Genomic DNA, 24,004 nt, shown 5'->3' with positions numbered 1-24,004 from the left:
TATTTAACTTTTTATCATCATAACGGATGGCCACTCCTCCGATAGCAGGTTTAGAATTGGCGCTATAATTTTAGTAGCTGAGAGAGAAAAACGATACATTTTTACCACAATTGCTGGCGTGGCACGCCACCTCAGCTGGCCAGCGTGGCAGGCGAAGGAAAAATGACCGCCCCTACCCCTGCCCTCTCTATCCCTCCCCACGCGTGGCCCGACCCACTCCAGCTCGCCCTTCCGCTCCTCCTTTCTTCTTCCTCCCGCTCTGCTCGCCGACGCCGCCACCCAACGCCGCCGCACACCCCGCCGCGCCCAACGCCGCCCCCCACCACGAGCCATGTCCTCCCCTTTGCTTGCTTAGTGCTTTGCTTACTTGAACATGCCGATGCCGCCGATGAAGGTGACCCAGAGCCCCGCACCCCAGGCGGTGGCGAAGGCGAGGATGTGGACCAGCCTCGCGGCCGCCGCGGCACCGGAGCCGCCGAGGGGCAGCGCGTCGGGCGCGAAGAGGACCCCCGCGGCCAGGAACGCCGCCGCCGTCAGGAACCGCGCAACCCACCCCATCGCGCGTCGCGGCCCTTGGACCGAGCTCCCGACGGGTGCCGCCTGGCCTGCGAGTCATGGAGAACGGGGGGGAGGTCGGGAGGAGGAGCGCTAAGGTGCTCGGGAAGGACATGGCTCGGGGTGTGCGGCGGCGTTGGGTGGCAACGTCGGCGAGCAGAGCGGGAGGAAGAAGAAAGGAGGAGCGGAAGGGCGAGCTGGAGTGGGCCGGGCCACGCGTGGGGAGGGATAGAGAGGGCAGGGGCAGGGGCGGTCATTTTCTCTTCGCCTGCCACGCTGGCCAGCTAAGGTAGTGTGCCACGCTAGCAATTGTGGTAAAAATGTATCGTTTTTCTCTCTCAGCTGCTAAAATCGTAGCGTCAATTCTAAACCTGCTATTCGAGGAGTGGCCATCCGTTATGATGGTAAAAAGTTAAATATCCCCTACACAAGAGGAGTGAGAGATGCTCCCCTTGCACCGGCCGAAATCTCGTCAAGTCGTCCCCCCATAGTCGCCACCACCGGCAGCCGTAAGCCCGCCATCCGCCACCGCAAGCCGCGGCCCACGGGCAAAGACCAAATGCGCTCGCAGTCGCCGTAGCGCCACCGCATCGGCCATCCGTTGGGGAGTCAGTCACGCCATGGAGGCGGACGAGCGGGTGGAGGAGGCGCGGTGCGCCAAGGAGGCCGGCAACGACGCCTACCGCAAGTCCTTCCTCGAGACGGCTGTCGAGCACTACACCCGCGGCGCGCTCCTCGACCCCAGAGACATCTCCTTCCTTACTAACCGCGCCGCCGCCTACTTCCGCTTGGGCAAGGTCTCTCCCCCACCCTCACCCCCACCCCCCTTTCCATAATACATACCCTCGCAAGTGACGCGGCGGCTGACGATTTGGAGCATTTTCAGTATAAAGAGTGCGCGAGGGACTGCGACGAGGCGATGAAGCGCGGCAGGGACCTCAGCGCCGACAACAAGCAGTGTCGGCCCAAGGGGTAGGCCAGGAGGTGCGACGGTCGAGGGCCCAAGCGGAGGAGGGCCCAAACCTAGGTATACAAACCCTCAGGTCCTATAGTTTATTAGGCATTAACAAACTAATCAGAAGAGAGACGTAGAACTGGCCAGATGGCCCAAAAAGACAATATCGATATTTCTTTCCTAGTTTCCTTTTCCCATGGCCTACGGGTAGAGAGGAGGCGAGGAGTCACGTTGCACACATCACACTCTGATCGTGAGTTCGCGATGTGCGCCTTACACACGTGGAGCTAGCGAGCCACGTCGCCACGAAGAGCTAGACTACTGGAGACACGGACACGGCGCACGAGGACGATGACCAGGCAGGGCTCCACGACGACGACATCTTGATTCTTGGCTTCTTACGAATTGCGATCACCGATCAATTGTTTAGGCCCAAGGTATTTTTTTCCTTTTTATTTTTAATCCAAATTAATTATTTGTATAGTATTCTAGACTTCTAGTACTTTGTACCTATATAGTCATATTTTTCTTCTAATTTAGGTGTTAGAATTTTAGAATCTTACCTAAGAAACATTTGTCATGGATGAGAAAAGAAAACGAATATATTGTTTTTTTTAATCTACATTGTTCCTCGATAATTATTATACATCTGTAAATATATTGCTTAATCTATATTGTTCCTCGATAATTATTAGACATGTTAAATTAAAAATATGTTATTGAATTTGCTTTTATTTTACAAGTAAAATTAATGCCTATATATTATAAGATTTTATACATAGTCAAGAGAGGCCGTTACGATGAGATCGTCAGAGGGCCCATAAAATCCTAGGACCGGCACTGACAATAAGCTGGTCGCGAAGGCGCTGTCCCGGATGCCGTCGGCGCTGCTCGAGCTCGCGGCCTGCTCCGGAGATTACGCATCGGCGATCAGGGCCCTGGAGCAATCGCTCACCGAGCATTACTGTGAGGAGACACACGAGAAGCTCAACAAGGCGGTGGTAGTTAAGGAGCCTGAGGAGCAGGAACGATTGGATCAGGAGATGGCCGACCAACACCGCGAGAAAGGTTTGGGTGTTGCTCGGTTAAGTCATTGTTGAGTAGGGAAATTGTAACAGAACCGACCAAATCATAAGAACGTAAGTACAAAAATAATCACCGAAGTGATCAAGTTCCTCCCATAATCCCGGTAGTCCGGAAATCACGAAGGATTTCAACCAACTTTCGACATACAAACCAAGACCATAGTGATTCAACACAACACATCATCCGTTACAACATTTCACAAGTAGCATTCGGATTACATCCATCAGAGTTCAAATAAAATATTACAAACCAAGTTCGAATGTGCGGAAGCAACATAGTTTAGTACATAACTTCATAGTTTCAAATACATTGCCAGATCTGAGTCATTTCCCATAAAAGCATCATTAGGTACGAGAACTAGTAGAGACCGTGCCTAACGGTCTAGTCTTCATCCCCAGCCGAGAGAAGGCAATACTTGCAGCAACCAAAGTAGAACTGGTCATCTATAATAGGTGGGAGATAAACCCTGAGTACGAAAAGGTACTCAGCTAGACTTACCTGTCAAAACCATAAATAAAAGACATCAAGGGTCATGCAAGGCTTATGAGGTGGGCTAGCTGGACACAGTTGCATAAAAGAGCTTATGAGTATAGTAATCAATTTAAACTTCGCATCAAGTTATCATCATTTACTTGTCCACTAGATTTGCACCTGTACTAGAGCACTCACTTATTAAGAGCAAACAATATTAACCATAGCAGGTATAATAAGGCTGTCATCATCATATCATCATTTCTGAACCATTAGGTTATTTAGTGTATCTACTTTGGAGATAAGCCCGTCAAGTTCTCACTAACCGGGAGAGACGGCGACTCGAATCGAATTACAACTCAGCTGAGGCGTATTCCTAACTCTCACTCTGGCATACTTAGCAAGGGTAGCCGTGGGTCACCTTTGGGACAACTCAGGAACCAAATTCATGGGTTCGATCAGCGCCAGCACTCTCAGGGATTACCCTTCTACTAGGATGATCAGGACTTTTAAATCACCTGCCCTTGGACTCACGCCTACGGCTCCCTTCCGATGCGCACTTTATACTTATCGACTCCCGGCCTGAGGTGAGCTACTTGGCTTCGCGGTCGGTCTTCGGACACGGCCAACTAAGAGAGAGGCATGCGTTTAACATGAATAGGAAAGGCTCCAAGATTCAGTCCTTAATCGACATAGACGGAGTCACTGCAAACCGGCAAGCCTCCGTCCGGTCTTCATTTTAAATTAAGACTGGTTCTTTTCCATGATAGCAAATATAGCCAACCGTGTCATATGTATCTTCCTATATCTCGCAGGTGACAGGAAACCACCTGACTTCTACCGTGTTTAAGCAGGGCTAAGCACTACATGAGCCTGAGCTACATAGGATTCAGGGTAACAATATCTGAACAAGGATTGGATAACCAATGCAGCAAGTGTTTGCATCCAACACCTAAACTTAATGCAACAATATATATGTAACAATAATACTTTAACTGCATTTCGGAAATTAGGAGGGTTAATATGCTCCGGGGCTTGCCTTTCACAAAGTTGCACGGACGGTGATCCGGGCACTCAACGACGACCTCGTCTGGCACCTCTCCTGAGGGCTGCACCTCCTGAACCTCCAGTGTCGGCTGCTGCTGCTCGCTCGGTTCCTCGAATTCTAGCAGTGTCACACCCTCTAGTACACCTATTGCATGCCGATGCACAAGATAAATATCATGGATGCATAAAAAAGGACATGATGCTCATGATGAATGAATCACAGTAAGTGTTTACAAAAGTATCACTGGACACTCGTTTACCGAGTAAGAATAGTTCTATTCAAATCACTTTTAAAACAAGTATCTAACTTAACTTGAAGAACAAGATCAACTTACCTAACTTGCATAACCAAAGATAAAGATGCTCATCTTCAGTTAAAGGCCTAACACCTAGGAACATTACCACAAGTTTAGGAAATATTTAAGGCATACTTAAATCAAAGTTAAGGTTTTACATGCAACGAGTAGTTCCTTAATTCAATCATAACCAGAGTTCTATAAATCCAAATGACTTGCATGAGGACATTATAGAAAGCTTACGAAATTCTCTACAAATCATTTGTAAACATCAAAGCATGATTCTTACGTTAACCAAATCGAATTCCAGTAAACCTAGAATCTATCCAGAAATGACAGGGTTACTAACTTAATTATTTAATGATGATGCAAAAGCATAATTTGACCAAACCAAGTTTACCAACTTGTTGCACATACCAGAGGAACACTAGAAAGTATAGTGCCAACTTCTAAATAAATTATTTAATATCCTTTTCTAATTTATTTAGTTAATTAGGTGATTAAAGCGATATATAGTAAAACTATTCATAAAAATCTACAAAAATTACAGTAGCTATCTCATGCTTCACATAGACTACCATAAAAATTTCAAAGCCATTGGGCAAGCAGAACTTGTTGTACCCAAAATAACAAGTGGCATGTCTATTTTTAGCATAATTAGAAAACCTTATTGAAAAGTGTCAAGCAACAGATTTCTAATTTTTTCTAGCATCATTCTAGCATAAGAATAGCACTCACCAAATTTACCCTTACTGGATCTATAGAAAAATTATGAAAATTCACACAAGATCCACCCATGCAAACAAGATAATTTTCTATCTCCTACATACAGTGTCCAAAATATATGAAAATTTAACTACAAGCTATTCATGATATGAGTAGTACACCATAAAAATTTCATGCCATTTGGAGCTACATAGAAAAAGATATAATTATCCCTATTTCCTTCATGATTAAAAGAAATAATTAGCAACTCCATGTTTCATAATAGAACATAGCATAATTTATATTTTTAATAATAACTAGACATTATCATGAACTCAACAAAATTGGAACCACATCATTTGAAGCTACCAACTAGGAGATGCATATTTTTGAATCTATACACAAATCTGTGAAAAGAATAAACCAAAAATAAATTTGAAACCCTACTCTACTGCTGGGCCGGCCCGAACAGATCCGGCGGCCCACAGCACACGCGCTGGCACAGCCCAGACACGGTGTAGCCTAGGCTGGCTCCCGCCTCAGCCTCGGCGACTGACAAAAGGGGCCCGCGCGTCAGCGAGAGAAACAGGGGGAAGAAAAGGGCGGCGGCGGAGCTCGTCGCCGGTGACTCCCCCAGCGAGTCCAGCAGTACTACGATGTTCACCTCGTTCGTGCGCATCTAGCGGTGCCCTCAATCAAAGCTATTGCTGTGGCTACTGGGGGTGGTGACGACCATGGCGGCGCATGGCCACGGCATGGCCGGCTCCGGCGAGATGACGGTGCTACGACCCTAGTGGTCTACATGACGAGCTTCAGTGTCACATATATTAGCTAGCGCAAGGGATAGAAGGGATGGTAAGCCTACGGTGGCAGTTGGCCGCGTGGAGCGCCAACTCTGGTGAGGTCAGCCATGGCGGCGGTGGAAGGAACGACGAATACACGCTTACCAAGACTTAATTGACTCGATTGAACGATGGAGGTGGTAGAGGGGATCACGGCGAGGCTCTGGGCGAGCTGGGCAATGCGTTTTTGCAAAGGCGTGTGAGCTAGGCGAGGGCGAAGGCTTGGCCGGCAATGGCGGAGCTACAGCGGCTCGGCGCTGCGCACGGTGGAGGCGAGAGAGAAGCAAATGGAGCTGGCGAGTGCGTCGGGCAGGCGCTAGCCTTCTTCTGGAGCTCGGACGTGCGACGTGGATGCTTTGGCAGAGCATGCGTGCCACGCGGTGAGCAGCTCCTGCGCCGGTCGACCACGGTGAGCTCTGACCATTTTCTGAAACGGTGATTCAATGTTCAACGACTACGCCTGACAGCGTGACTTCAATGATCCGTAACTCCCAAACGGTGGCGATCTGGTTCATGGTCTAGTTAACAAAATTGAAGACCTAAGTGAGTACTACAACTTCTTCAATTGGAGCACGAGTTGGTTCGGCCTGGTTAGGAAGATACAAGTCTCCAAACATTGGTACACGACACTGTAACTCAACTTCAGGACTTAGAAAAATTCTAAGTATGAAATCAGCATGAAATTCTGACTTGTGGGCCATGTTTGAGTATGTTCTAGCCATTTTCATGAGATGATCATAAAACAACTTTTGTTCCTTGATAAATTAGCTACAACTTTGGTAAAGAGTGCACAGCTATGCAAGGTCTCTAAGCTGGTCTTTTGAATCAGTCAAACAGTGACACTCTAGGGGTCATTTCAAGTCAAACCTCCACTTAAGGGCAATTTTGTCATTTTGATCTACATGAACAATGTCCAAACCATTACCCTAAGTGTAATTAAGGTGTATTAGACCATGATCAACCACTTTACACAATTGTTATACCATTTCAAATGATCACATGTGATGAAACAACAAAACAAGCAATTCACCCAAATGTTGCAATGCAATGTTTCACATGTTTCATGACTTTGTTGTTATTTTATACTTGTCACATTACTACCATGTTGCCATGTTTCAAGGTATGAGAAACTTATGTTGCATTCACATGTTGCACTACTACCATTTTCAAGCAAATCAAGTATGAAACAATCAGAATTTGCGAATATTGCATATGTATGTTTCAGTGACAATGGCATGGTGACATGGATGATGCATATATTTAATAATGAAATGCACTTTTGTAGAAGCCAAACACCTATGGTGTTACAGCCCTCCCCCTTAGAAAAATCTCGTCCCGAGATTTGGAAAGCGTACCAATCAGTATAGAAAGCCGGATAGTTTTCCTTTAAATAATCTTCCCGCTCCCAGGTTGCATCCCGTTCACTATGATTACTGCAAACTACCTTGTATAACTTAACTACTCGTGTACGAGTCACTCTTTCTTGAGTATCTAGAACTTGCACGGGCTTCTCCTCATAAGAAAGATCAGATTTCAAGTTAACTTTCCTTGTTGCTATTCTTTCCTTGGGAATACGGAGACACTTCTTCAGCTGGAACACATGGAATACCGAGAATATAGCTCCCATTTCACGTGGTAGATCGAGTTTATAGGCTACTCTTCCACTTTTCTCGATAATGCGATAAGGTCCAACATATCGAGGCTCAAGCTTCATTTTAATTCCAAAACGTTTTACTCCTTTCATAGGGGATACCTTCAGATACACATGATCACCTACTTCAAACTCAATAGGTTTTCTTCTCTTATCAGCATAGCTCTTTTGTCTAGCCTGAGCGGTAGTCATATTCTTCTGTATAGTTTGGACTTGCTCTTCGGCTTCTTTTACAAAATCAATACCATGGAATCTTCTTTCTCCGGGTTCCACCCAGTTCAAAGGAGTTCTACACTTGCGGCCATAAAGAGCTTCAAAAGGAGCCATTTTGATACTCTCTTGATAACTGTTGTTATAAGAGAATTCAGCGAGAGGCAACCATTCCTCCCAAGAGCCTTTGCAAGAGATAAGACAAGCTCTAAGCATGTCTTCAAGAATTTGATTAACATGCTCAGTCTATCCTGATGTTTGCGGATGGTAGGCAGAACTACAGATTAAATAAGTGCCAAGATTCTAATGTAAGCACTCCCAAAAGTGAGCCGTGAATTGCGGTCCTCTATCTGAAATAATGGATTTGGGTACACCATGGAGATGTACCACTTGTTGAAAGTAAATCTCAGCATAATTGTGAGGGGGATAGGTAGACTTGACCGGAATAAAATTAGCGGATTTAGTTAGATGATCTACGATAACCCAGATGGAATCACAACCCTTTTTGGTAGTGGGTAATCCAACAATGAAATCCATGCTAATTTCTTCCCACTTCTAGCCAGGAATAGAGAGTGGCTGCAATAATCCAGGCCTCATGTGAATAGCCTTGACTCTGCAACAGTTATCGCACCTTGCCACGTAGGCTGTGATTTCTTTCTTCATCTTGGTCCACCAATAATACAGCTTGAGATCTTGATACATTTTACTGCTACCAGGATGGATAGACAATTTAAAAGAATGGGCTTCAGCCATAATTTGATTTCTAAGTTCTTTGTCTTTGGGTACTACAAGCCTATCATTAAACCAGAGAATTCCTTTGTCATCGACCCTAAAGTGCTTGGTCTCCTGATCTTTCATCTTCCGCTTGATATGAAACACACCCACATCAGTCTTCTGGAGTTCGATAATTTGACTTCTAAGAGAGCAATCCACAGTGATATTGTGGAGTACTATAGGATGAAGGAGATGTGCCAGATGAAAGTCTTCACTAACTAAGGAATTGCAATGGGTCTTTCTGCTTAAGGCATCAACAACTGCATTTGCCTTACCAGGATGGTAGGGCACTTGAAGGTTGTAGTCTTTGATTAATTCTAACCATCATCGTTGACGCATGTTCAACTCGGGTTGAGTAAAGATGTACTTGAGACTTTTATGGTCAGTATAGATGTTGCACACATTACCCAGCAAGTAATGTCTCCAAATCTTCAGGGCATGAACAACCGCGGCCAGCTCTAAGTCATGGGTAGGATAGTTGACTTCATGTTTTCAAAGCTGGCGTGAAGCATAAGCAATGACTCGGCCCTCCTACATAAGAACACACCCCAAACTGGTGCCACATGCATCACAATAGACATCAAAAGGCTTCTCGATGTCAGGTTGTGCCAATACAGGAGTAGAGGTTAGTAAGGTCCGCAAAGTGTGGAAAGCCTCTTCACACTTCAGAGTCCACACAAACTTCTCATCCTTTTGAAGTAGTCGAGTCATGGGCTTGGCGATTTTTGAGAAATCCGGGATAAAGCGATGATAGTAGCCAGCCAAACCTAGGAAACTTCGGACTTCTATGACCGTAGTAGGTGCCTTCCACTCTAGGACTTCTTGCACCTTAGTAGGGTCAACCGAAATTCCATCTCCAGATAACACATGACCTAGAAAAGGTATCTTGTTCAACCAGAATTCACACTTGCTGAACTTAGCATAAAGCTGATTGTCACGTAACCGAGTTAAAACAATTCTTAGATGTTCAGCATGCTCTTCATCATTCTAAGAATATACAAGGATATCATCAATGAACACGATGACGAATTTGTCCAGTTCCAGCATGAATACTGAATTCATCAGGTACATAAAGTGTGCCGAAGCATTTGTCAACCCAAAGGACATGACAAGGTATTCGAACAAGCCATACCGAGTAGAGAAAGTTGTCTTAGGTATATCTTTAGGACAAATTTTGATCTGATGGTAGCTAGACCTCAAATCGATCTTGGAGAATACCTTAGCTTTGGAGAGCTGATCAAACAGAATATCGATGCGAGGAAGAGGGTATTTGTTCTTGATGGTAACAACATTAAGGGGGCGATAATCCACGCACATGCGTAGAGACTCGTCCTTCTTCTTCACAAATATAGCTGGACAACCCCAAGGAGAAGAACTAGGCCAAATCAAACCTTTCTTTAATAGCTCATTTAACTGACTCTTCAGCTCAGCCAACTCATTGGGCGGCATTCTATAGGGCCTTCAAGAAATAGGAGCCATACCCAGAATGAGTTCTATCTTGAATTCTACATCACGGTCCGGAGGCAATCTAGGCAAGTCATCAGGGAAGACATCTGGAAACTCACAGACAACTAGTATATCCTCAATGGCTTTGGCTAGGGTAGCATTGGCTGTATTGTGGATAGAGATATCATGAGGTAACTGCACTAGAAAACCCTTATCCACAGGATCCCTCAACATTACCACACGGGTTGATGTATCGATCAACACTCCATTCTCGCTCATCCACTTCATTCCTAGGATTACATCGATTCCTACCCCCGGTAGAACTACAAGATCCATAAGGAACTCTCGATCCCCAATCTTAATCTTTACATCTTTAACTACTTGGTTAGTCAGGATATTATTTCCAGCAGCACTAATACAATAACCACCCTTGACAATTGTAATCACATTCATCTTATGCATAGACGCAAAAGTAGAACTCACAAAGGAATGTGAAGCACCCGAATCAAAGAGCACAACTGCAGGGTGATCATTAATAAGGAACTTACCAGCGGTGACCACTTCACCAGCAGGAATTTCCTCCACAATAGTGTAGTGAACATGCCCCTAACGAACGTTTCTCTGAGCATTCTGCTTGGAAGGATAGGGACACTTATTTGCCCAATGACCAGGCTAGTTACAGTTCTAGCATGGCCTGTTTACTGGCGGGACATTGAAGCTGCCCTGCCTAGAGGTATTCTTTGGCAAGGAAATTGTGTACCCCTTGCAGAAACCGGTTTTAGCTTGGTTCTTCTTCTGAGGTGGGCGGTACCGGACATTAGCATTGGGTGGACGATACTGGGTCTTGGATACCACTAATGCTTTGGACTGAGAAGCACCTGCCTCAAAGTTTCTTTTTATGGGTCTTGGAAGCAGCATATACCTTATCATTATTCTCCTGAGTCAGGGTGTCACTGATAAACTCATTGAAGGTGACACACTTGCAGTTGCCCATAGACTTCATTAGTTTAGGGGAAAGTCCCCTCTTGAAACTAGCTATTCTTTTGGCATCAGTATCGATGAACTCAAGAGCATACCTTGCTAGGTTGTTGAATGCCTGGAGGTATTCATTAAGACTCTTGTTGCCTTGGGTTAGCTTCATAAACTCGGTATGCTTAATGGCCATGAGACCAGGAGGGATAAAATGTCCTCAAAAAGCTATCTAGAACTGGTCCCAAACTATCTCAACATTTGCAGGGAAGGTGGTCCTGTGATGGGTCCACCAGATGCCTATAGGGCCTTGGAGCTGGTGTCCTGCATACGAGGCCTTTATACCTTCTATCGATCGAAGCAATCCAAACCTTTGCTCTATTGTGCTCAACCATTCATCAGCTTGTAATGGCTCTTCTGCCTCACGAAAGATAGGAGGCTTTGTGTCCATGAAGTCCTTAAAGCTGCTATACTAGTTCGGCTTGGGTCCCTGGCAGACATGTCGGTCATCACGGTTAGCCATATAGCGCATCACCTCAGCTAGCATGCGCTGACTTTCAACAACTGTCTGCATTAGCTCAGCTGGTGTGGGTGATGGAGGAGGTGGTTGTTCCTCATCTCCCATGCTACGACCGCGACGAAGGTTATAAGCCATCTGCAAAATGTATAGCCAATGAGCACTGACGATGTGGAAATTTTTGTAGATGAATTGTATAATTATGTCAAACTGATTCCATTGGAGAGAATGCATTTATATAATCAACAGAGGCACAATCATTCATCACAATCACACAACTCATCAAACGCATCAATTGACACATAAATGCGATGAACTTAACCAACAACGAGATCCATAGACCGCAAAGACAAAATTCAGCAAAAGCTCACATACGTGGAGCATAACACGTTTGATAGGTTACATCCAAGCCATAGTGGTTCCAAACTTTCGTCCAAAATAACATAGGGTCCAATATTACATACCAACGATTAACTTATTACAAAGCTACTCGTTCATGCATGATGATCAACAAAAGACTAGCTCTAGCACATTAGCTAAGTAGTAAGCTAAACTACGCATTGTTCTCGGAGTCAGTGTTGAAGATCTCTCCTCCATCTTCATCACTAGCAGGCTCTAACTCCTCATCTTCCTCCTCATCAGGTGGAATGTCCTCAGGTCCATTGACCTCAATGCCATCATCATCTTCAGCCATGATGACACCAGAGCCCATCTCATCCTCATCATCAGGTGGTAGGAGAGGGTGAAGCTGATTGTGTAACAGGTGAACCTCCTCATGGAGATGGTCATTGTACTCTTCGGCAACTGCCAACTGCTGCTCTAGCTCCACCTATCATGCTCTCAACACATTCTCTTCGTGCCAGGCTTCATTCCGTTGGTTCATCACATGAATCAACATATGTTCACAGTTGCGGTGAACAACTATCAACCTCTAAACCTCTAGGGTCTCTTAGTTCCATTCCTATGTTACTTGCTCCAAACGGTGCTGAGCTACATTCCTCTCAGCAGTCACCCGGGCCAGCTCTGTCCTTAGCCTTTCCCCCTCCGTAGGCTCAGGACAGGGCTCACGAGGAGCTAAATGGTGACGAGGCGCCCTGCCGCCAGCGGACTTGCGAGCAGTGAGTTTCGTGTGCGCCATCTGTAGCAAAAAGTTGCAACGTAAGGGGAGAATCATTTAAGGGATACGAAATTTAATTAGTCGGGACAATCATATTTTAAAGGAGGGAGTAATGCAAGAAATGCCATGTATGCTTGAACATGATGCATGCACGATCCGTACATCCTCACAAACCTAGAAAAATTTAAAGGCTAGCAAAATATACGATGGCATACATACATTCTCTCGTATACGATAGCTAGTCGATCTACAACGATACGTTGTTAGTGTACCTGCAGAAAATTTCATTTAAGCCCAATAATTTCCCAAAAAGGCACGTAAACTAAATACTTTCATACATACATCCACCGATGCATATACTCTAGTATCACAGCTACCCGTCAGAGATACCCACATTTAAGTACTCTCATAGATACATGATTGAACATGTAAGTATACGAGCAACCACAACTACTCTCCCCTAGACCGACGGTTGGACGGTCATGCTCTCACAACTCCCACTTACCAGAGCGTAGATGTATTTTGATCCATACATTACCACCCAAGCGGATGGCATCCATACAATAGCACGCCATATGGACAATAAAACAGAAACAAGTAGGAACCCCCAAGTTAGTACTTTAATAAGCCACCTAAGAGTCCTTATTTGGGCATAAGGGATATGACCACTGGCAATACTTAGTATTTTAATTTAGGATTTTCACAAATACTTTTGTTTTAAATACCTAAATGACATGTTTAGTGTCGAATCTTGCTCTGATGCCAGCTGTAACAGAACTGACCAAATCATAAGAACGTAAGTACAAAAACTATCACCGAAGTGATCAAGTTCCTATACTTAAGCTCCCATAATCCCGGTAGTCCGGAAATCACAAAGGATTTCAACCAACTTTTGACATACAAACTAAGACCATAGTGATTCAACAGAACACATCATCCGTTACAATATTTCACAAGTAGCATTCGGATTACATCCAACAGAGTTCAAATAAAATATTACAAACCAAGTTCGAATGTGCGGAAGCAACATAGTTTAGTACATAACTTCATAGTTTCAAATACATTGCCAGATCTGAGTCATTTCCCACAAAAGCATCATTAGGTATGAGAACTAGTAGAGACCGCGCCCAACGGTCTAGTCTTTATCCCCAGCCGAGAGAAGGCAATACTTGCAGCAACCAAAGTAGAACTGGTCATCTGCAACAGGTGGGAGATAAACCCTAAGTATGAGAAGGTACTCAGCTAGACTTACCTGTCAAAACCAGAAATAAAAGACACCAAGGGTCATGCAAGGCTTATGAGGTGGGCTAGCTGGACACAGTTGCATAAAAGAGCTTATGAATATAGTAACCAATTTAAACTTTGCATCAAGTTATCATCATTTACCTGTCCACTAGATTTGCACCTGTACTAGAGCACTCACTTATTAGGAGCAAACAATATTAACCATAGCAGGTATAATAAGGCTGTCATCGTCATATCATCATTTCTGAACCATTAGGTTATTTAGTGTATCTACTTTAGAGATAAGCCCATCAAGTTCTCACTAACCGGGAGAGACGGCGACTCGAATCGAATTATAACTCAGCTGAGGGGTATTCCTAACTCTCACCCTGGCATACTTAGCAAGGGTAGCCGTGGGTCACCTTTGGGACAACTCAGGAACCAAATTCGTGGGTTCGATCAGCGCCAGCACTCTCAGGGATTACCCTTCTACTAGGACGATCAGGACTTTTAAATCACCTGCCCTTGGACTCACGCCTACGGCTTCCTTTCGATGCGCACTTTATACTTATCGACTCCCAGCCTGAGGTGAGCTACTCGACTTCGCGGTCGGTCTTCGGACCCGGCCAACTAAGAGAGAGGCATGCGTTCAATATGAACAGGAAAGGCTCCAAGATTCAGTCCTTAATCGACACAGACGGAGTCACTGCAAACCGGCAAGTCTCCGTCCGGTCTTCATTTCAAATTAAGACTGGTTCTTTTCCACGATAGCAAATATAGCCAACCGTGCCATATGTATCTTCCTATATCTCGCAGGTGACAGGAAATCACCTGACTTCTACCGTGTTTAAGCAGGGCTAAGCACTACACGAGCCTGAGCTACATAGGATTCAGGGTAACAATATCTGGACAAGGATTGGATAACTAATGCAGCAAGTGTTTGCATCCAACACCTAAACTTAATGCAACAATATATATATGTAACAATAATACTTTAACTGCATTTCAGAAATTAGGAGGGTTAATATGCTCCAGGGCTTATCTTTCACAAAGTTGCACGGACGGTGATCCGGGCACTCAACGGTGACCTCGTCTGGCACCTCTCCTGAGGGCTGCACCTCCTAAACCTCCGGTGTTGGTTGCTGCTGCTCACTCGGTTCCTCGAATTCCAGCAGTGTCACACCCTCCGGTACACCTATTGCATGCCGATGCACAAGATAAATATCATGGATACATAAGAAATGACATGATGCTCATGATGAATGAATCACAGTAAGTGTTTACGAAAGCATCACTGGACACTCGTTTACCGAGTAAGAATAGTTCTATTCAAATCACTTTTAAAACAAGTATCTAACTTAACTTGAAGAACAAGATCAACTTACCTAACTTGCATAACCTAATATAAAGATGCTCATCTTCAGTGAAAGGCCTAACACCTAGGAACATTACCACAAGTTTAGGAAATATTTAAGGCATACTTAAATTAAAGTTAAGGTTTTACATGCAACGAGTAGTTCCTTAATTCAATCATAACCAGAGTTTTATAAATCCAAATGACTTGCATGAGGACATTATGGAAAGCTAACGAAATTCTCTATAAATCATTTGTAAACATCAAAGCATGATTCTTATGTTAACCAAATCGAATTCCAGTAAACCTAGAATCTGTCCAGAAATAACAGAATTACTAACTTAATTATTTAATGATGACGCAAAAGCATAATTTGACCAAACCAAGTTTACCAACTTGTTGCACATACCAGAGGAACACTAGAAAGTATAGTGCCAACTTCTAAATAAATTATTTAATATCCTTTTCTAATTTATTTAGTTAATTAGGTGATTAAAGCGATATATAGTAAAACTATTCATAAATATCTACAAAAATTACAGTAGCTATCTCATGCTTCACATAGACTACCATAAAAATTTCAAAGCCATTGGGCAAGCAGAACTTGCTGTACCCAAAATAACAAGTGGCATGTCTATTTTTAGCATAATTAGGAAACCCTATTGAAAAGTGTCAAGCAACAGATTTCTAATTTTTCCTAGCATCATTATAGCACTCACCAAATTTTACCCTTACTGGATCTATAGAAAAATTATGAAAATTCACACAAGATCCACCCATGCAAACAAGATAATTTTCTATCTCCTACATACAGTGTCCAAAATATATGAAAATTTAACTACAAGCTATTCATGATATGAGTAGTACACCATAAAAATTTCATGCCATTTGGAGCTACATAGAAAAAGATATAATTATCCCTATTTCCTTCATGATTAAAAGAAATAATTAGCAACTCCATATTTCATAACAGAACATAGCATAATTTATATTTTTAATAACAACTAGACATTATCATGAACTCAACAAAATTGGAACCACATCATTTGAAGCTACCAACTAGGAGATGCATATTTTTGAATCTATACACAAATTTGTGAAAAGAATAAACCAAAAATAAATTTGAAACCCTACTCTACTGCTGGGCCGGCCCGAACAGATCCGGCGGCCCACAGCACACGCGCTGGCGCGGCCCAAATACGGCGTAGCCTAGGCTGGCTCCCGCCTCAGCCTCGACGACTGACAAAAGGGGCTCACGCGTCAGCGAGAGAAACAGGGGGAAGAAAAGGGCGGCGGCGGAGCTCGTCGCCGGCGATTCCCCGGCGAGTCCAGCAGTACTACAATGTTCACCTCGTCCATGCGCATCTAGCGGTACCCTCAATCAAAACTGTTGCTGCGGCTACTGGGGGTGGTGACGACCATGGCGGCGCACGGCCATGGCATGGCCGGCTTCGGCGAGACGACGGTGCTACGACCCTAGTGGTCTACATGACGAGCTTCAGCGTCACATATATTAGCTAGCGCAAGGGATAGAAGGGACGGTAAGGCTACGGTGGCAGTTGGCCGCGTGGAGCGCCAACTCCGACGAGGTCAGCCATGGCGGCGGTGGAAGGAACGACGAATACACGCTTACCAAGACTCAATTGACTCGATTGAATGGTGGAGGTGGTAGAGGGGATCACGGCGAGGCTCTAGGCGAGCTGGGCAACGCGTTTTTGCAAAGGCGCGTGATCTAGGCGAGAGCGAAGGCTTGGCCGGCAATGGCGGAGCTGCAGTGGCTCGGCGCTGCACGGTGGAGGCGAGAGAGAAGCAAATAGAGCTGACGAGTGTGTTGGGCAGGCGCTAGCCTTCTTCTGGAGCTTGGACGCGCGACGTGGAGGCTTCGGCAGAGCATGCGCGCCACGCGGTGAGCAGCTCCTGCGCCGGTCGGCCACGGCGAGCTCTGACCGTTTTCTGAAACGGTGATTCAGTGTTCAACGACTACGCCTGACAGCGCGACTTCAACGATCCGTAACTCCCAAATGGTGGCGATCTGGTTCATGGTCTAGTTAACAAAATTGAAGACCTAAGTGAGTACTACAACTTCTTCAATTGGAGCACGAGTTGGTTCGGCCTGGTTAGGAAGATACAAGTCTCCAAACATTGGTACACGACACTATAACTCAACTTCAGGACTTAGAAAAATTCTAAGTATGAAATCAGCATGAAATTCTGACTTGTGGGCCATGTTTGAGCATGTTCTAGCCATTTTCATGAGATGATCATAAAACAACTTTTGTTCCTTGATAAATTAGCTACAACTTTGGTAAAGAGTGCACAGCCATGCAAGGTCTCTAAGCTGGTCTTTTGAATCAGTCAAACAGTGACACTCTAGGGGTCATTTCAAGTCAAACCTCCACTTAAGGGCAATTTTGTCATTTTGATCTACATGAACAATGTCCAAACCATTACCCTAAGTGTAATTAAGGTGTATTAGACCATGATCAACCACTTTACACAATTGTTAGCAATTCACCCAAATGTTGCAATGCAATGTTTCACATGTTTCATGACTTTGTTGTTATTTTATACTTATCACATTACTACCATGTTGCCATGTTTCAAGGTATGAGAAACTCATGTTGCATTCACATGTTGCACTACTACCATTTTCAAGCAAATCAAGTATGAAACAATCAGAATTTGCGAATGTTGCATATGTATGTTTCAGTGACAATGGCATGGTGACATGGATGATGCATATGTTTAATAATGAAATGCACTTTTGTAGAAGCCAAACACCTAGGGTGTTACAGAAATGTGCAATTAGATAAAAGAGATAATTTTCTGTGTGCCATTAAAAAAGATCGCAATCTCTTGTTTGTCTTTGGAAAAGTTCAGCGGTCTTCAGCGCCACTGCTCCAACTTTTTCATGCCCTTCATGCCACTTCTGTCACTTTGGGCTCTAACGCCATCCAACTGCAGGCGTGAAAAGACGAAAATACCCTTAAGTCTAAATATGTCATTAATTTTTTTAAGCATCTTAACGACTTCAAATGAAAAAACTCAAAACTAGAAAGTTGTAGATCTCGTCGAGATCTATAATTTTCATATAAAAATTATTTTCATTTAATTCCGCAAAAAAATATGATTTGATATGATTAATATATCTTAGAAAAATTATATTTTTTTGCCGAATTAAATGAAAATAATTTTTATATGAAAATTATAGATCTCGACGAGATCTATAACTTTCTAGTTTTGAGTTTTTTTATTTGAAGTCGTTAAAATGCTCAAAAAAAATTAATGACATATTTAGACTTAAGGGTATTTTCGTCTTTTTACACATGCAGTTTGACGGCGTTAGAGCCCAAACTGACGGAAGTGGCATGGAGGGCACGAAAAAGTTGGAGTAGTGGCGCTGAAGACCGCTGAACTTTTCCAGAGGCACACAGGGCATTACGATCTTTTTTAATGGCACAAAGGGAATTCCCCCATAAGGAATTAGATAATGTTGGTGGACTGCATTTGTTTATCAATCACAAAGGAAACACAGATTTTGGGGCGACAATACTCTCAGAAAGTTCCATTTACTTTTGTGTGGATTAGGCCTAGAACTTTGCTACTCTGCTGGTTACCACTTCCCATGTGAATGAACGACAGAGCACAAAAGAAATGGACGAGTAGATGCTTCTCCTAGTAATCTGTATTTTTTATCATTAGATATCCAATTCCTTTATAGTTATATGCCATTGCGATGTACCTCTGCTTACTGTGTACAAACGCTGCAGGCAATGAATTGTTCAAGCAGAAGCAATACCATGAAGCAGCAATACACTACACACGAGCTACGAAAACGAACCCAAAGGATCCAAAAGTAAGCATATTTATCATTCCCCTCATTTTCCTTCTCAAGAAACAGTAACTCCAGATCCTTAGTAAAGTAGTACTTTTTCTGAGATTAGAAACTTTTCTGATAAATTAGATTTACATTGGTAAAAACTACAATGTCATCTATAATCAGTCATATTTGGCATGCATTGTTCACTGTAAAGGCATGTTCTGGAGCTGGCCCCTTTTTCTTTGGCACTCCTGGTTGTAGCAATTAATTTTGTTATTTATGACTGATTTTTCAGGCATTTAGCAACAGAGCTCAATGCCACATCTATCTGGGAGCTTACCCTCAAGATCTTGAGGATGCACAGAAATGTGTTGAACTGGATCCAACTTTTCTAAAGGGCTATGTGCGTAAAGCTAAAGTTCAGTTCCTGATGGAAAATTATGAAAATGCTATGGCAACTTACCTAGAGGGTTTGAGGTGTGACCCAAATAATCTGGAGGTTCTTGATGGCTTAAGAAGGTAGCTTTGCAGTTCTCTTCTGCCCTTCTTGAATTATGAGACATGACATAATCTAAATTGATATCGTGTTTGGTTGAATTAGATGTGCAGCATGCATTAAGAGGGCTAATGGGGGTGATGTTGAGCTTGAGGACTTGAAAGAGATGTTGGCAAGTCTAGTTCCTCTCTTCGGAAGAGTCTTCCATTTCCATGATTGCTTGTTTTGTATTATTCTTGCGTACTACATGACTTTTTTGTCTGGTTTACTGTGGCTAGTAATCCTTAGTGCAACACATGTTGACTGTTGAGTAACACAGAAACTGTACTTTTACTAGCAACGTGCAACTTAAGAAGGAGCACTTAAAACCCAGGTTCTATTGGGATCATAAAGCAGTACCTTGTCACTTGTATTTTCACACACCCACTTCCATCCACATACTTTCTTCTATTTATCTGTTTCTGATCTGCTCGAGCTTATGTATAACTGATGCACAAATGGTGGTTGCATGGCAATGTGTTTTAATGCACAATTGGTTGTTTTATGCCCTTACCTTGACTCCACCATGCCCTAAGCTCAAGTAGGTCTACAAAGAGTAGTCGAGGGGCAACATTCACTTATGGAGTTAAAGTGAAAGCTATTTTTAGGAAGGATTCAATTTTCCGATTAAATAGCACTATACTAAATGATAGTATTTTAATGGTCCTTTCAGGGAAATTTCCAATCAGAAAATGACCTGCTTAAATTTCGAAAAGCAACAGAACAAGCTACAATACTCAAGAAGGAAGCTTCTGACGAGCGTTTGAAGCGTATTGAATCAGAAAGAATGGTAAACTTATAGCTATGATTCACTTGAAACTATAATCATTGTAATTATTTTTGTGGCTAAAAGTTATACTCTGGATTAGAAGCTAAAATATCACCATGCATTCATTTATTTTCCTGAAGGGCGGGCCTGGTACAAGCGGTAGAGTCTTACCGCCTGTGACCGGAAGGTCCCGGGTTTGAGTCGTGGTCTCCTCGCATTGCACAGGCGAGGGTAAGGCTTGCCACTAACACCCTTTCCCAGACCCCGCACAGAGCGGGAGCTCTCTGCACTGGGTACGCCCTTTTTTTATTCATTTATTTTCCCAATAGTATTATCATGTAGAGTGTGTGTGTTTTTGTTTTTTTGCAGTAGTGCTAGTGCTGTATGATGGCTGGCGGCTGGATTTAGTACTCTTATATATTTAATGCAATGATATGTAGCTATCCTGCAATACTCGAGAAAAAAAAATCTCATGTGGAGTAGAGAACAAAGATATTCTATTACGACTTATGGTGCTCTTTCTCCAAGCATTGGGCAAGCTTGGAACAGAGCACTGCCACTGTATTTGCAGTTGAATTGCTATGACTGTCTTATGAATATATTTTTATCCAAAAAAAACATATTAGCAGGTTATCTTGACAAAGTTTGTTGGCTGTTGATGTTATTGAAGCTATAGATTATCTTATCTTAATAATATGAATGACTGACCATTTTTAAAAAATAATAATAATCTGCAGGCTAGAACAATGGAGGAATATCTTTCTGGAGTACAGCAAGAGTCGGAACGACTTAAGAAACAATATGATGAGGTAATGGAGAAACTTCTGAAGGCAAACATGGATAATGAGCATCTGCAAGGTCAGCTCTCTGAATCCAGAGGACAATATGAACGGATTCTATCAGAGCATGATTGCTTGCTACACGAGAGGAATCATGCTGTCCGTGAGGTTCAAGAGTTACATCAGAAAAGAGGCCAGATGCTTTCAGTGTTGGTTACAGCAATGCACTGTGAGTTTTCATCGTCTGAACTGGAGCATGCTACTGACAATTTCAGTAGTTCACTTAAGATTGGAGAAGGTGGGTTTGGCTGTGTGTACAAAGGTACCCTCCGGAACATGACGGTTGCAATAAAGGTGTTGAAACCTGATGGTTTACAGGGGCAATCACAGTTTGAGCAAGAGGTAGGCAACCTCTACCCATTCTGAAATCCCACTTTGTCTTTGTCAACTAAAAAGGTGCTTGGTCTGTAGCTCCTTTGAAGCTTGCAGCTGAAACTATTTTTTTTATAAAAAAAAATCTTTGAAAAGACATTTGCCCATTAATGAAATGATGTATGGCTTTTTTTGGATTCCTGCTGCAGGTTATCCTGAGTAGAGTGAGGCATCCTCACCTTGTAATAAATGGCCTTGTAGTCTGTTCTCTGTTGGATTGCTGCGTGCTTCTCCACCACCACCTCAAGTACCAGTACTGTGTTGCTTCTCCACCGGACCACCACTACGCACGAGTTGAATTACTCCACTATTAGTTGCTCATCAACTGCTGCCTCCCGTACAGCTTCAAGATTTAACTAGCTGTAACTGTGTACTATCTACCATGTAACCGTCATAACGTAGCTAGTGTTGTTAACATACTCCTGCATGCCCTGAGCCCTGCTTAGCAAGCGTAGAAGAGGAAATAGCACCTTTGTTCCTTGTACTGTAGCTGCCAAGAAGTAGTCGACCTTTTTTTCTCGAACAATTTGGTGGTAGAGTACCGTACCTACAACTTCGTTGATCGAAGGCAGCGCCAGTTCAGCTTACAGACTTGTCGATCGACAAGCATCCCGATATTCCCCAAGTTAGCTGCCAACAGACACTTGTCTTGATGATGATGTCAAACACCTTCAAGGAACTTAGGAACATGTATAAAGTTATATATTTTGAGACTTTTCCCTGTGTGCCCTTATAAAAGATCGTAATCCCCTGTGTGCCCCTGAAAAAATTCAGCGGTCTTCAGCGCCACTACTCCAACTTTTTCGTGTCATCCATGCCACCTCCGTCAGTTTGGGCTCTAACGCCGTTAAACTGCAGGTGTGAAAAGACGAAAATGCCCTTAAGTTCAAATATGTTATTAATTTTTTTTGAGCATCTTAACGACTTCAAATGAAAAAACTCAAAACTAGAAAGTTGTAGATCTCGTCGAGATCTATAATTTTCATATAATTTTTTTTTCATTTAATTTCGCAAAAAAATATGATTTGATATGATTAATATATCTTAGAAAAATCATATTATTTTTTTTTGCGAAATTAAATGAAAAAAAAATTTATATGAAAATTATAGATCTCGACGAGATCTACAACTTTCTAGTTTTGAGTTTTTTCATTTGAAGTCGTTAAGATGCCCAAAAAAAATTAATAACATATTTGAACTTAAGGGCATTTTCGTCTTTTCACACCTACAGTTTAACGGCGTTAGAGCCCAAACTGACGGAAGTGGCATGGATGACACGAAAAAGTTGGAGTAGTGGCGCTGAAGACCGCTGAATTTTTTCAGGGGCACACAGGGAATTACGATCTTTTATAAGGGCACACAGGGAAAAGTCTCATATATTTTAGTGGACCAACTAATTTCAGTTTGCACGGTTGAACCCGGATACATCACATGATTGGTTATTTACCGGTACTGCTGTAACAGCTCTCCCAATATCCACAAAAATAATATTAGGATACCTAACACATGCTGTTATGACCGGCATCCAGTACTCCAGGCGAAGGCCCAGCAGTGGCTAGAGGATGCCGGCGGGTTAGGGGGCTCAAGGCCCATATTTATCATATTTTACATAATATTAGAGTTATTTTCTATTATTATTCAGAGACATATAAATACCTGTAAACTCTATTGAGGAAATTAAGCAAAAACAATTATTGTTTCCGGTCCTCAGGGAGCCGGGAGAAACCCTAGCCGCCTTCTCTCTTCCGTGAACAAAACTGTGGCACTGTAGCGCCGGTACTGTAGCCAGCCACCCTCTCCCTTCGCGAGATCACGGTGCCCCGCCGTGGTCCATCGCGGTTTAAGCCTCGACCCCCGATCACTCACCGCTACAACCTACGCTCGGTCAGAGGAGGAACCTCGGTTCCTATCACATGCATATATAGATTATTACCAGTCTGGTGTGGAGATGCTCTAAATCGCGTATCTCGATATAATGAATGAGAATGGTCAAATACTTATTTGTTTCTTTTTTTCAGGCTAGAGAAATGGAGGAATATCTTTCAGTGGTACGACAGGAGCTGGCACAACTTACAAAAACAACAAGATGAGGTCACACAGGAACTTTGGAAAGCCAATGATCATCTACAAGATCAGCTCTCTGACTCCAGAGGACAATATGACTGGCTTCTATCTGATCATGGCCAGGTGCTACATGAGGGACCGTGCAACCGTGAGTTTGAAGAGTTACGTCAGAAAAGAGGCCAGATGCTTTCAGCTTTGGTTGAATCAGTGCATTGTGAGTTTTCATTATCTGAACAGATAGGAGAAAGTGGGTTTAGATGTGCATACAGAAGTATCCTGGGGAACATGGCTGTTGCAACAAAGGTGTTGAAACCTGACAGTCCACTCAACTCATTTTATATCAAACTAGAAAAGGTGGTTGATCTCTAGCTCCTTTCCAGTTCGCA

At 43.3% G+C, this 24,004-nt stretch overlaps 1 protein-coding gene across 1 annotated transcript; it reads left to right on the top strand.

Moving 5' to 3' along the window:
• Nucleotides 1–966: 966 nt before the first annotated feature.
• On the top strand, nt 967–23,987 carry LOC136525622 (U-box domain-containing protein 70-like). The gene is made up of 10 exons (XM_066518550.1): nt 967–1,352; nt 1,442–1,512; nt 2,343–2,578; nt 18,990–19,075; nt 19,335–19,558; nt 19,641–19,707; nt 20,248–20,364; nt 21,081–21,524; nt 21,704–21,807; nt 23,573–23,987. Exons 1-10 carry the CDS (start codon nt 1,176–1,178, stop codon nt 23,985–23,987), a joined length of 1,941 nt encoding a protein of 646 aa, XP_066374647.1. The 5' UTR covers nt 967–1,175.
• Nucleotides 23,988–24,004: the final 17 nt, after the last annotated feature.

Source organism: Miscanthus floridulus, chromosome 19, assembly GCF_019320115.1.
Source record: "Miscanthus floridulus cultivar M001 chromosome 19, ASM1932011v1, whole genome shotgun sequence".
Taxonomy (NCBI): domain Eukaryota; kingdom Viridiplantae; phylum Streptophyta; class Magnoliopsida; order Poales; family Poaceae; genus Miscanthus; species Miscanthus floridulus.
This window is presented reverse-complemented; position numbering and strand designations above follow the sequence as displayed.

Bases quoted from the DNA above. Each gene is read 5' to 3' on its own strand.
- LOC136525622 (XM_066518550.1), top strand. From the start codon at position 1,176: ATGGAGGCGGACGAGCGGGTGGAGGAGGCGCGGTGCGCCAAGGAGGCC. The intron at 19,559-19,640 runs GTAGCTTTGCAG...TGGTTGAATTAG, and splicing joins GTTCTTGATGGCTTAAGAAG to ATGTGCAGCATGCATTAAGA. The intron at 21,525-21,703 runs GTAGGCAACCTC...TTCCTGCTGCAG, and splicing joins AATCACAGTTTGAGCAAGAG to GTTATCCTGAGTAGAGTGAG.